The sequence below is a fragment of the Camelus ferus genome, chromosome 19 (genome assembly GCF_009834535.1).
Source record: "Camelus ferus isolate YT-003-E chromosome 19, BCGSAC_Cfer_1.0, whole genome shotgun sequence".
Classification (NCBI taxonomy): domain Eukaryota; kingdom Metazoa; phylum Chordata; class Mammalia; order Artiodactyla; family Camelidae; genus Camelus; species Camelus ferus.
In genome coordinates, this window is record NC_045714.1 from 20,470,493 (window position 1) to 20,483,067 (window position 12,575).

General features: G+C 46.8%; 1 protein-coding gene across 1 annotated transcript in view; it reads right to left on the reverse strand.

Moving 5' to 3' along the window:
- PCSK2 (proprotein convertase subtilisin/kexin type 2) overlaps window positions 1–12,575 on the reverse strand; it is a 218,249-nt gene that overhangs the window by 23,715 nt on the left and 181,959 nt on the right. The window contains exon 8 of the mRNA XM_032461792.1: window positions 11,128–11,303. Coding sequence (XP_032317683.1) covers window positions 11,128–11,303 — 176 coding nt within the window. The remainder of the gene's footprint in view (window positions 1–11,127; window positions 11,304–12,575) is intronic.

Consider the following 12,575-nt stretch of genomic DNA (forward strand, 5'->3'; position numbering starts at 1 on the left):
CTGCTCTCAGACGCCAGGACAGAGAGGGAAACCAGTCATCCTGACAGCCGGTGCAGGGGATCTCACTCTCAAACAGACTCAGATTTGGGCTCAACGTTAAGAAATGGCACCCTAGGAAAGTGAAATGGATGTCAGTCAGGGTAAATGGGGGGCCACCTGTGGAACTTTCCCCTGAACATCCCTCAGGTGGGCTGCCAGTGAGACAAAGCAGCCTTTGCTAAAAGGAAATCAGTGCTCAAAGCGTTCTCGCCTTGGCATAGGGAGATTGACTGTGACTCTAAGTTGTCAGACTTCTCTGTATTCGTGACCCCTTCGCAGTACGGTTTGCAGCCCTGCCCATCAAGGGGAGGGTTCTGTTTCCCTCCACTTGAATCTGGGCTGGCCCCCTCTCTTGCTTTGACCAACAGGATGGGGTGGGAAGCAGTGCTGAGTCAGTTCCAAGCACTGGTCTCAAGAAGCCCTTACACTTCTGCTCTTCCTCAGAACTCTGTTGCATTACTGAAACAAACCCAAGTTAGCCTGCTGGTTGATGACAGGCATAGCCCCTCCAGATTCACTGCCACAGCCAACAGCCATCAGACATGGGAGGCCATCCCAGACTGTTGCTCACCCTCCAACTGACCACAGCTGCATGAGCGAGGCCACCTGAGATTAGCCAAGGATGGCCCAGATTGGCAGAACAACCCAACTGACCTGTATACCAATGAGTGGACTTAAATGGTTGTTATTTTAATTTACTGAGTTTTGGGGAAGTTTGTTACTTGGCTTTGCTTACTGATACACAGGGAGGAACTGTCAGTGTGTTTCTGAAAAGTAAAAAGTAAACATTCGTTTTGTTTTGAACTGAAAGACTTGCCCATGAGAATACTTTGATTGCTAGGAATGTTAAACTTTGTTTTCCTAAGCAAGATGTGTGTGTGTGTGTGTGTGTGTGTGTTTGTGTGTGTGTGTGTTTCTGTGTGTGTGCGTGTGTACATGAGGCAACAATAATTACATCCTAGCTTCCAGTGATTGCATATCAGCACCAAATAGTCCCTGGCTTCTGGAGAAGATGGACCCTTATGGAGTAAACCCTAGTTCTGGGGGCAGATGGGTGGGAAAGGGGCATCTGTAAGAGGACTGAGAGCTGATTTTGGGATGGGTCTGTTATCAGCACATTGCACTTTCCTGTTAAAATGACACCCCAGGATCCAATTCTGTCCCCCAGTTTCACCTGAACAGGAGCTGGGCTGAACCCAAGACAGAACAGCTGTGACCCACATGCAAACAATAACCAGCTGGGGGATACAGTGGAAGAAAGTAGGATGATAATCACAGCAAGCTCTTCTGTGTGCCAGGGACTGCTCTGAGCACTTTATGTATTAACTCCCTGAACCCCCACAGCAGTCCTGTGCAGCAGCACCATTTAGACTAGTCACACAAAAGATAAAATACTTGGGAAGAAACTCAACAAGCAAAAAAAAAAAAAAAAAAAAAAAAAAAAAAAGAGCTAAATACTAAAGACTTTGAAATTCTATGGAGGGACACAGATGAAGATACGAGCCAACAGAAAGACACACCAACAGATCATGTTCTTGGATAGAAAGACAGCATCACAAAGATGTCAATTTCCCCCAAGTTGACTTACAAATTTAACGTGATCCCAATAAATAGATTCAGGCAGACAGGCACTGCCACACTGGGCAGTTCAACAGAGCGAATTTAATCCAGGGAACAAGTAAAGAAGAACCCAAAACTCACATGGGGTGTGGGGGGTCACCCAGAGAGTAGGGGGGAGATGGCCCAGGAGCCTGCGCTGCGGGAGGGTGGGCTGCCTGCTGGGGGTCTCCACCCCTCCCCGGGCCCTGACCCAGTGCTGGTGTCTGCTTGCAGGTGCTGGTGAGGCCAGCCAGATACAGCTTGCCTTTTCCTAAACACTCGTTTATATTACTTTTTTATTTTCCAGTCATCTTGACATCTTAATACAATACTGACATACTTTAAAAAAGTTACTGTATTTTTTATTATGAAAATTATATTCATTGTAGAACAATTAAAATCTAGACTGAAGAAAATACAATATCTATATAATCGTCCATGAATAGAAAAACCACTGGTGCTATTTTGTGGATTCCTGCCAGTTATATAAACATAAATGCAAAGTGTAAGAACAGGTTTAAGAGTGAAATTGGCATCATAAAATATGTCCACTTTTATAACCCTGCTTAAAATGTGTTTCTCATTGACCATTATATTATTAACATTTTCTCACATGATTATTATTCTACACCGTAAGTTTTTATTAGTTCTGTTAAATAGCCATTCCATAATTTATTTACTCTTTTTCTTAGACATATATGGAAGGCTATTTTTAGATTTTAAAGGGCTGAAATGAACATTTTATGTTTATCTTTTATCTCTTTTTATTTCCTCAAGCAGAGTTTTTAAAATAGGAAATTTTGAGTGAAAAGAAATGAATGTTTAAAGATTCTCAGTCCAGAGTGCCATGCTATTGCTCTTTTTAAGGCCTGTTAAATAATTTATATATGTGCCAGTAGTGCACAAGGACTCCACATTCAGCCCATCTGGGTCAAGATTTAGAGTCAAAAAAAAGTTTTGCCAACTTAGTGGGCAAAAATGGTACCTCCTTGTTTTGAGTTCTATGTTTTTTTCACTATCAGTTGACTTTATCTTTTTATACCTTTACTGCTCATTTGTATTCTTGCTTTAAAAATACCTTAGCAAAGCACCAAGCCCCTGACGGTAATGTTCTGTGCCTATTTTTTCTTTCATGATATCCCCTTTTTTTAAAAAAAAAAATTGATTTGTTAGAGCTCTTCCTATATTAAAACCTTAACCAAATTTTTGTCATCTATATGGCATATGTATGTTTACCCACAATGTTTTCTTTTGTATTTTGCATTTGACTTGCAGAAAAATTTTCACTATATTACTTAAATCTATTATTTTTCACATATAGATATTTAAATACTGTATAAAACAATGTATTGATGTACAAATATTGCTTTTCTGCACTCACAGTTCATAGAACAAGTTTATTCAAACTATTCACAAACATCTTTGACATTTGTGTGTTTGTCCTCAGAAGATCACTGTTTATCTCTTGGGTCACAATAATTTTTCTGGTCTCACTGTAGAAGGTGCTGGTGCCAACTGCCAAATATTTCCAGCTGTCCACTGTCTGGGCTCATGATAATGCCCCCTTGTGGCTGGGTGGGGTCTGGTAAGCCATTCTAATCAGAGTTGTGAGTGGGAGTGATGGATACTGGTGCCACTTCTTGGCTCAGCCATTTACTGGTCAGTACCAGATATGTAGAGTTGTTTCTTTCCTTCTACACAGTGACTAAGAATGCTCCAGATGTCAGCCCTAATCCCCTAAGAGATTGTGACAAGCAGACCCCCCTACTGACAATGATGGATGAGCAGCTGATTGAGAAATAAACCTTTGTGCTTTGAAGCCTCTGAGCTTTTGGGGCTGTTTGTTACCACAGCATAATGTAGACTCTCCTGACCAATACAGTTCATTGTGTCCAGTTCCACTTAGTTTATGTCAGACACAATATTAAAAAAAAAAACAAAACTGTTGGGGGAGGGTGTAGCTCAGTGGTTAGAGCGCATGCTTAGCCTTCACAAGGTCCTGGGTTCAATTCCCAGTACCTCCATTTAAATACACAAATACATAAACAAATAAACCTAATTACCTCCCCCCCCCAAATAAATTAAATAAATAAAATATCAAAACAAAACAAGACAAAATAAAAACACTCTGGGTAATCCCTGACAATTTTATTCTAAGCCGTAAGCAGCCATTTGTGCAATATTACAAGAGTTGCTGTTTTCTTTTCCCCCTAGATGTATATTACTTCTGACAACTTAACCACGTACTAAACTTTATTTTTTTAGTGTGAATGAAAACCTTTTAATTTGAAAAAAATGTTAAGCATCACAAAGAGTGAATAGTATAATGAATCCCCACGTATCCCAGCTTTAACAATGACCAGACTGGCAGAAATTTTGAAAGGTTTTATGAGTAACATTTATTACACATTTTTTTTGGGGGGGGTAAATGTTTCCCCTTGGCTTTTATATTTAGAAAATCCCTCTCTGGCACAATATCAGTGATTGAATTATATTTCCGTGTAGCTGTTTTATATTTTCCTTCTTTGCTCACTTCTTTTCTGTACTTGGAGGTTTGGAGGTGGCAATAAAGTCACACGGTGCCTTGAACAAAGGCGATGGGTGAGTGGACCTCTCCTGCCAGCAGGGCTCACTTCCAGGGAGGGGGGGTTGGTCCCAACTTACGTCCCCTTCTAAAAACAGATGCTGGGACCAGGACTTGGGAGCAGATAGTTAACTTGGGGAGAGGCATCTCAGGAAGCACAAGTGAGCGACCAGGGCGGGGGTGTGGGAAAGGGGAGGGAGAAGTACCAACCATACGTGAGCTGGTGAGCAGGTACCCCCTCCCCCAGCCGTCCCTGCCAGCCTCTTGAGACCCCCGTGGAGCTGCCCCCAGGACAGCGCTGGAGGCGCCGAGAGAGGCTGCCCGGTGGTGCGCAGGAGGCCGCAGCTGGGCCAGGGCAGCGTCTGCCTCGCGCCCCCTTCGCGGAGTTCAGCAGGAGACGGGGGTGGGGGCGTCAGATCCCCGGGAAAACCAAAGAGAAGATGGTCCTGTAGCCTCTGATTAAATCCTTCACTCGAGCCTGTGTTTCAGGATACCTGCAATTGCCTCTAATTATGACTTGTCTCGCGTTTATCCACCTTGGAGTTAAGACCCGCGAGCAATCCTGCCTCTTTCTAGCAGGATCCAAACACCATGATTAACCTTTCTGGTGTCATGGGGGTTGTTGAAGGCTTACATCCGCATCAATCCCTTAACCCGGCGGTTGTGTTTCTCACTGGGCATGATGGGTCACCACCGTCAAGAAGGCTTAAAGGTGAGTGACAGTCACCTCAGTTTGCCCGGGGTTGAGGAGTTCCTGGGAAGCAGGCTTTCAGTGCTAAAACCAGGAAAGTCCTGCACAACCAGGGTGGTTGGCCACCCCAACCTAAGGCTGACCAGCACTTATGAAGGATCACCAGAAACCCACCAGCTTTTCCTCACATTTCTCTTTATCAGAAATGGAACAAGGGACTACAGCCGCAACCACCGTCTCAGAGGCTGACCTGAGCCGCAGACCCTGCTCAGTTGGGAACCTTCTTTTGGTTTCAGAGCATCAATCAGGGCTCATGGAGGCATCCCGAGAGCTGCCACTGTGTCAGACCTACTGCTGTGATTAAATTTCAGCAGGGGTCACCAGGGCTCTCCTTCCCCATTGTGATTAATCACTGTCTCCCTGGGCAGCCGTCCACTCCCCTCCTCTCCTTCCTGGATGGTGGCTTTCAAGCCACAGTCTTGCAAGTGACCCCTAGAACATCCCAGCTCAAGGATCTGGGATCTGTGCTCGTGCCCTTTGCACACCACTCCCCTTCCCCGGAAATAAACAATCAATGCTCTGTTTCATCTGTGCCTCAGGATTTTCTGTCACCTTGTCTTTATTTCTAAGATGTTCCCTCCAGTAACAACCCCGAGGTGTGATTAATAAGAGGCTGGGGTGTAGTCATCAGAGCCAGCCAAGGACATGCCAGGGTTCCCCGGGGTGCATTTCCTTAAGATGTAGAAGGAAGTTCATGAATCAACTGTCACTTTCAAGACCCTTTAGTGTTCCCTGAATTCGTCTTCTGGTTGTCAGACAAAGTCAGACGCCACTCCCACCCCGGCTGGGCTTCCTTCTGCATCAGTCTCTTTTGCAAGGGCTACATTCTTTTCTAATCAGCAAACACATCACGGTACTGGTCCTTTATTACCCAGAGTGGGATGACTCCAGGTTCAGATTAGGTCTTGCTCAAACTGCACTCTGGAGATTGTAATAAATGGTAGCCCCATAGTTGTTAGACCTTATGGCTACTTGTGCACTGGGGGTTTCCCAATGTCAGTGCAGGCATCTCTTCATGTACAGGACTTCCCCCAGGAGGCTGCAGGCTGCCCTGCACACTCCCTGCAGGGCTGGAAGTGCTGGGATAATTTATGCCCAGGGGAACGACCTCAACCGATGACTTTTATCCCTTGCTGCTGGGTGGGATAACCTCAGGGTGTGTTCTGCACGGTTTCCCAGTTTCCTGATAGGATTAAGTCCCAGGGGCTCCTGGTGGTAGCTGCCTTGATCACACCTCCTTTATTGGCCCCTTTCTTCACTGTCACACCTCCCCACTCACCCCGGGTGTTCCCTTTACTTCATAAATCAACTACTTGAACTCAACCCTTGTTCAGGGTTTGCTTCTGGGGAGTCCTGAACTAAGAAGTCAGTTATTGGATAGATCATATTTTGGGGTTCTCTGACTGTCACCTATGCCCACATATAATGCTTTAACAGTAAATTCAACATGTAGACTATAAAATTCAAGACCAAAAAATTGAGATAAACAGAGGGGGAAGCAGTTTCCTTCTTCTCTTCCTTCACGCCAGCTCCTGGCTGCCTCCTTTAAATATTTATTGAGCAAACTTAGGAGATGCAAACTCAACTCCCTAAAGAGCCAGGTAGGTGATGTTTATGTCAGAAGCAGATGTCAGACAATTGGGAATGATGGGGTCTGTGGCAAACAGTATGTCCCCCCAAAGTTCTTTCCCTCTTCCTTTTTATCTTTACGATATTGGTCAAACAAAATCTATCTGCAAGATGCTAAAATTCAATGACAAGCATAAGAACTGCCTTAGTGTAATAGGCAATTATCTGACTCCTTTGTTTAGGTGGAGATCACCTTTCAGGGGTTGATTTTCCTTTAGACTAGACCAGACAGTAACTGAAATAACTGGGAGGAAATCTTTGCTTATGTATAATACCCCATCATTCACACAATTCTGTAATACTGTCCTAAAATGTCACCTTGAAACAAGGAAAGAATCATTCCCACAGCTTGGGGAAAAGTCAGATGAAAAGTTGTGTATTTTTCATCATACTCATTTCGCTTTCTAAAATATTTACATGCTGTCATCTGAGGATAAGTCATAACAATTTTTGGCAGACTTGGCGTGCTTTGCAGAGCAATCACACTTCGAAGAGCCTTTTAGTTGTGGCAGGGACACTGCAGAGGGAGGGGGAGAACCGCTCTGACTTGAGAGATGGCGCGGCAGTTCAGGAGTTTGTGGAAAGTGACAGGAGCCCCGTGGGGCTGTGCCGCGTTGAGCCTGTCTGCATTGTAAATGCCGACTGAAGCCAGATGCCATCTACTCTCTGACTCTCTTTCGGCTTTGTGTGTCAAAAACTGCTTCTCAGTGTAAATCCGTGTCTGATGGGGAAGGGGGACATCTGGCAAGTGTTCCCCTGGGTACCTGCTGTCACCTGGTCCTAGGCTTGGTTGTGCAACCTTCTTTCTCCAGCCAAGAAAAGGGGAAGAAAGAGAGGGATGGGGAAGCCAATGAGGGCCAGGATGGAGGTCAGGACTCAGGACCCCAACTCCCAAGTTCAGTTCTCCACTTGTTGATGCTAATCCTTAAAAGCAAATCCTTGCGACAGAAGAAGCAGATCTCCTTCCATGTAACACGGGCTCTCTGGTGCAGGTGGAGATTTGGACAGTCTAGCAGGAAAGCCGGGGACTCTGAGTAAGGACCATTCACTTAGTGCCCTACGTGCTTCCTTCCACGCGGAGCCTGTGACAGCTGCAGGCGGAAAAGAAACCGTGGCTGGGAAGATACAAAGGCCTTGATGGGCCTGGCTGGGTTCCAGCAGAACGCTATTTGCAAAGACAGCTGAGGGCCAGGTTTGGCCTGTGGGCCAAGGTTGATTGGCCCTCGCTCTGAGGCCTTGTACTTTGTTTGACTTTACCGTTTACTATAGTTTTGGGCCCAGATGCTGTAGATTTCTGGTCCAGTGAGATGCTTTAGTCCATTAAGACTAGGAATGTGTGTAAGCAACCAACAATGTGAGGCTCTGAAGTTAGATTTTTCACACCTGAATTTAATCTAATCCAATTAAGCTCATTTCATCAATATTTTTTCATGAATTTTACACTGCTTAGTTCAGAGGCTTAGACTGAATAGGAATACAAAAGAAGATACAGGAACAAAAGCTAAGGAATGATTCTGGAGGCCATGGTTGAAGAGAAGGGAGAAATGGGGGTAGCGGAAAACCTAGTCTGAAAAAATCCCTACACTGTGAAGCACAAACTTAGTTCTGAGCCTCCTGAGCTTCCTGGCAGCCAAAGGGAAGAGCCCTAATGGGTTAATATTTAGGATCAGTTCCCTAAAAGCAGGGACTCAGGTGCACCAGATGAATAGAGGGAGAGTTCTCAGGAGAAACTTGTGAATGAGGGAGTGAAAAAGGACAGACAGGAGAAGAAAACCCGAACAGTGTGGTCTCAGGTAAGGTCTAGCCTTGGCCTGATTCCCTGGGGCCCTGGAGGATAAATTACACTGTTGAGTGGTCCTGCTGGGGGCACGCAGGCTGGTCTTTCCTGCCCGGAATCTGTCAGTCATTGGCTGTGGGCTGCCCCCTGGGGGTGTGTGTGGGTATAACCTCTGGATGAGAAGACTCCCAGCAGCCAGGGCAGTTCTCCAGGGAGGGGGCAACTGTGAGTCATTAGCAGCAAACACTCACAGCAGCTTGAGGGGGGGCACCAGTGGCATCCATTACAGTTACAGGTTTCTATATGACTTGTAATCTGTCAGCCATTAAATTTCATATGTCAATGCCCTGTCTATTTATTGAACAGCTGGTCTGCCATGCATTCAAGTCCTAGGCTATTCCTGAGGATACATGGAGCGGAAAAACAAGTGTTCTCTGTCCTCAGGAAACATACAGAAAAGTAGCCCTTGCTATTATCAAAAAGACCAGAGATAACAAGGGTTGGCGAGGATGTGGAGAAAAGGGAACACTTGTGCACTGTTGGTGGGAATGTAAACTGGTGCAGCCACTATGGAAAACGCTATGGTGTTTCCTCAAAAAGTTAACAGTAAAGCTAGAGAATGATCCAGCAATCCTACTTCTGGGCATTAAAAGGAAGAAAACGGAACACTAACTCGAAATGACATCTGCACCCCCACCCCCAACCCCATCCCATGTTCATTGCTGCTTTGCTCACAATAGCCAAGATATGGAGATGATTTGTGTCCATTGACACATGAATGGATAAAGAAGTGTGGTGCATATACATATACACACGCACACACATGTATATCATGGAATACTGTTCGGCCATAGAAGGAAGGAAATCCTTCCATCTGCGACAACATGGACGGAACTTGAGAGTATTGTGCTAAGTAAAATAAGCCAGACAGAAAAACAAATACCACATGGTATCACTTACACGTGGGAGCTACAAAACCAACCTCACAGAAACAGAGAGTAGAACGGTGGTGACCAGGGCCGACATGGAAAGGAACGGGGCGATGTTGGACAGAGGGTGAAAAGTTGCAGTTAGAGGAGAAGTAAGTTCTGGGGGCCTCATAGGCAGCCTGGTGACTATAATTAAAAAATAAAAAAACAAAACGTCTCAATGCTTGGCAGATTGTAACTCTTCCAAAAAATAAAGTAGCTTTCAGTTGTTCACTCTTAGTTTTTCAATATTTTTCCTTTCTAGGCTGCTGTTAAATATACAGTGTTTCATACATATACCTATTTTAGGGTTATAAATGTCCAGGTAATGGATTTATGCATTTTCCATGCACAGACTGTAAATAGCTTAAACATATATGTTGACAGATGTATTTTACAGTATATCAGTAATAGTGCTAGTTTATATATCCAAATATGGCTACAGCTTGTTCATCTATTTGAAATTTGTCGAAATCCAGGAAGCAAAGTTAAAAAAAAATTTTTTTAATGGATTTCCCCAAATCCATGTTCTAAACCTTATACACTGGTCTCCCCCTCCCTTAGGACCTGAGTTTACTGAGCACACCATTGCTGAAATCTCTGGGTTGTGACTCCCAAGCAAACTGAGAGCAGGAGAGAGCGTCTCGTTAACCTGACGGCAAGTCCAAACCTGACAAAAGACTTAGACAAAACGACTAAGTGCCCCGGATAGGGGGCGCGGTGGCACCAACGGCGAGTAATTCAGAACCTTGCAAGGACACGCAAACACACGACAGTCTGGTGACTCACGTCCCCAGTCTTGCAGCTGAGGCCCAGGAATGGAGCAGGGATGAACTGTCCCACCGTTCCCGTCTGAATTCTTGACTCACAGAATCCACAAGTCTACTGAAACACTATGCCTTATGCCTCAAAGTTTTAGGGCAGTTGGTTAAGGGTCCACAATGACCCAGATGAACACCGATCATTTGCGGGCACCTCCCAGGTGCTTATCCATCTCACTTACACCTCACAATGACCCAGGGAGAAACGCACGGTTATCACCATTTTACAGACAAGAACACTGAGGCGCAGCGAGGTCAGGTCACTAGGGATAGTCTCAGACACTGAGCAGAGGGTTTGGGACTTGAACCCAGGGAGACTCTGACCCTGGAGCCTGGCTGTGTCTTGTCTGGAGTGGACCCTGCCCTGAGATCACAGAGGCCACCTCCTTCCGCTCGCCACCGGCCGCTGACCCGTGCAGTGACCCGGCGGCTCCCTTTGAGGCGCGGCCTTGGTTCCTTCTCCTTGGCGCTGTCCATTCCTGGCTAATCTCAGGGATGGGCGGCCACGAGCACACACGGCTTAGACTCCTGCCCTGGGAGCACCTGGGCTTACAGCCTCCACTGCTGCGCCCTGAATCCACCCGGTTTGTGTGGAGATCCCACTGCTGGGGCCGCTCCCAGCCACGCCTGCGCAGGGTCGGGGTGCTCGCACAGACCCCCTGTGCGACCCTCCTTCCTCCCCTCCTTCTCAGGACCACATTGCCTTCTGAAGGGCCCCTGCCTCACCACACCCCTCAAAGACCCCTCCCCTATATCCTTCACAGGTGGCCCCCTCAGTAAGTCTGCATTGGGAACCCTGTTTTGGGGGTCCATTTTTCGCAGGACCTGAGCTAATGCATAGGGTAACAGCCCCACCTCTGTCCCTGCCCTGCCCCTCGCTCCACTGGTCACCTCCTCTCTGGACACCTCCCACCCCCGGCGCTGCCCCCGGGGCCTGGTGGCGGCAGGAATGACCTTACCTTATTCACGCCGTCGGCCATCGCCTGAAGCGTGAGCTCCCGGGGCCCATCCACCGTCTTCCCGTTGTCGGTGGGGCCCCAGCTGGCGCTGTAGATGTCTATCAGCTGAGGCATGTGGCTGATGGAGGATGCCTCGATGATGTCCGTCATAAAAGGCTGGTCCAACATCCTGATACCTGTGGGCACGCCAGGGCAGGGAAAGCACTGGGTGTGGGTCCCAAGTTCACAGGAGACAAGGTGGGGAAGGGGGCTCTGGTCCTGGTTGTGGTTGGAGGGTCTGCCATCTCGGAGCCCGGGATTTGCAGGGCGATCCTGAGTCCAGCCTCATGCTGTGCAGGTTACACCTTCAGAGGATCAGGAAGGATGCACAGACCACCCACACCTTTCCTTGTGTGATTATTGGAAGAAAATTTTATTCCCCTAGCAAAGGTTACTAGAATTCCTAATAGGGAGATGTTCCTTGATAAGCTTTCTAAGTGGAAGCTTGGCCTCCAGGTACGGGGAGGTTGACTGGGGCCAAGTATCAGAGGAGAAATGAAGCTTCAGTGCTTGACAGCTCAGGGAGGTGATTGATACTAGATATTTAAGGTGAAATTCCAGAGTGCAGAGAGCAGACAGCAGGGACAGAGGGAGGGGCAGGAAAGAGGAACTCTCGCATCGTAGCTGAGAAGGAGCTTTGTGGGGAGGACAGAAATGTTGATGGGGTAATTCTAAAATATATTAGTAATGGGGTGCAGGATACCCCCCTCTTCGTTCTCTCCTATGTTACCTTTGTAAAGTTTGTGCTGCTCTCTGGTGCCTCGTAGGAGTGACTTCTTGCTGGGAACTTGAGAAGGAGCAGAGCCCTTTTCTCTGTGTGATGGTGTGTACAGGGACCCAGGAAGAGGGGGCACTCTGCCCCTTCCTGTGGACACCCACAGTTCACATCACCCTCTGGCTGTTGATAAAGAGCCTTTCCAGGGTTAATTCAGCAGCAGCCAATGGGAAGGGCATTGTCCCTCCATCACTACCCTCGAAACATCACTGTTTGGGGACAGTATTATTCTCTGCTTGACACACTGTTTCGTGGCAAGGAGCTCTTAGTGTCTGTGAAGCTGACCTGTCTTTCCTTCCGTGGGAATTTTGAAACAAAAGACTAGGCTGTATGTAATAAAAGCCTGGCTTCTGACACTTTTTACTTGGTTCCAGTGGTCAAAGGACACTCTTACATAAGCACCACCCTCTAATGTAGTAGGCACGTCACTTTAAAGAAGGAAGATGAGCTTCTTGCAGGGCTTGTGAAACTGACATGAAATTGTCTTTTCTCTTAAGGTTCTCTTTCCTCCTCAGTGTCTCATAGCCCATCCCCTGCGCTTGCATTGCAATTTCCCCCAGGGCCTCCCCTCCTCCTGACCAACCTATGTGTTGGGTAGGTATTTCCCTGGAAGTCTTTGCAGGTCCAGCTCTCT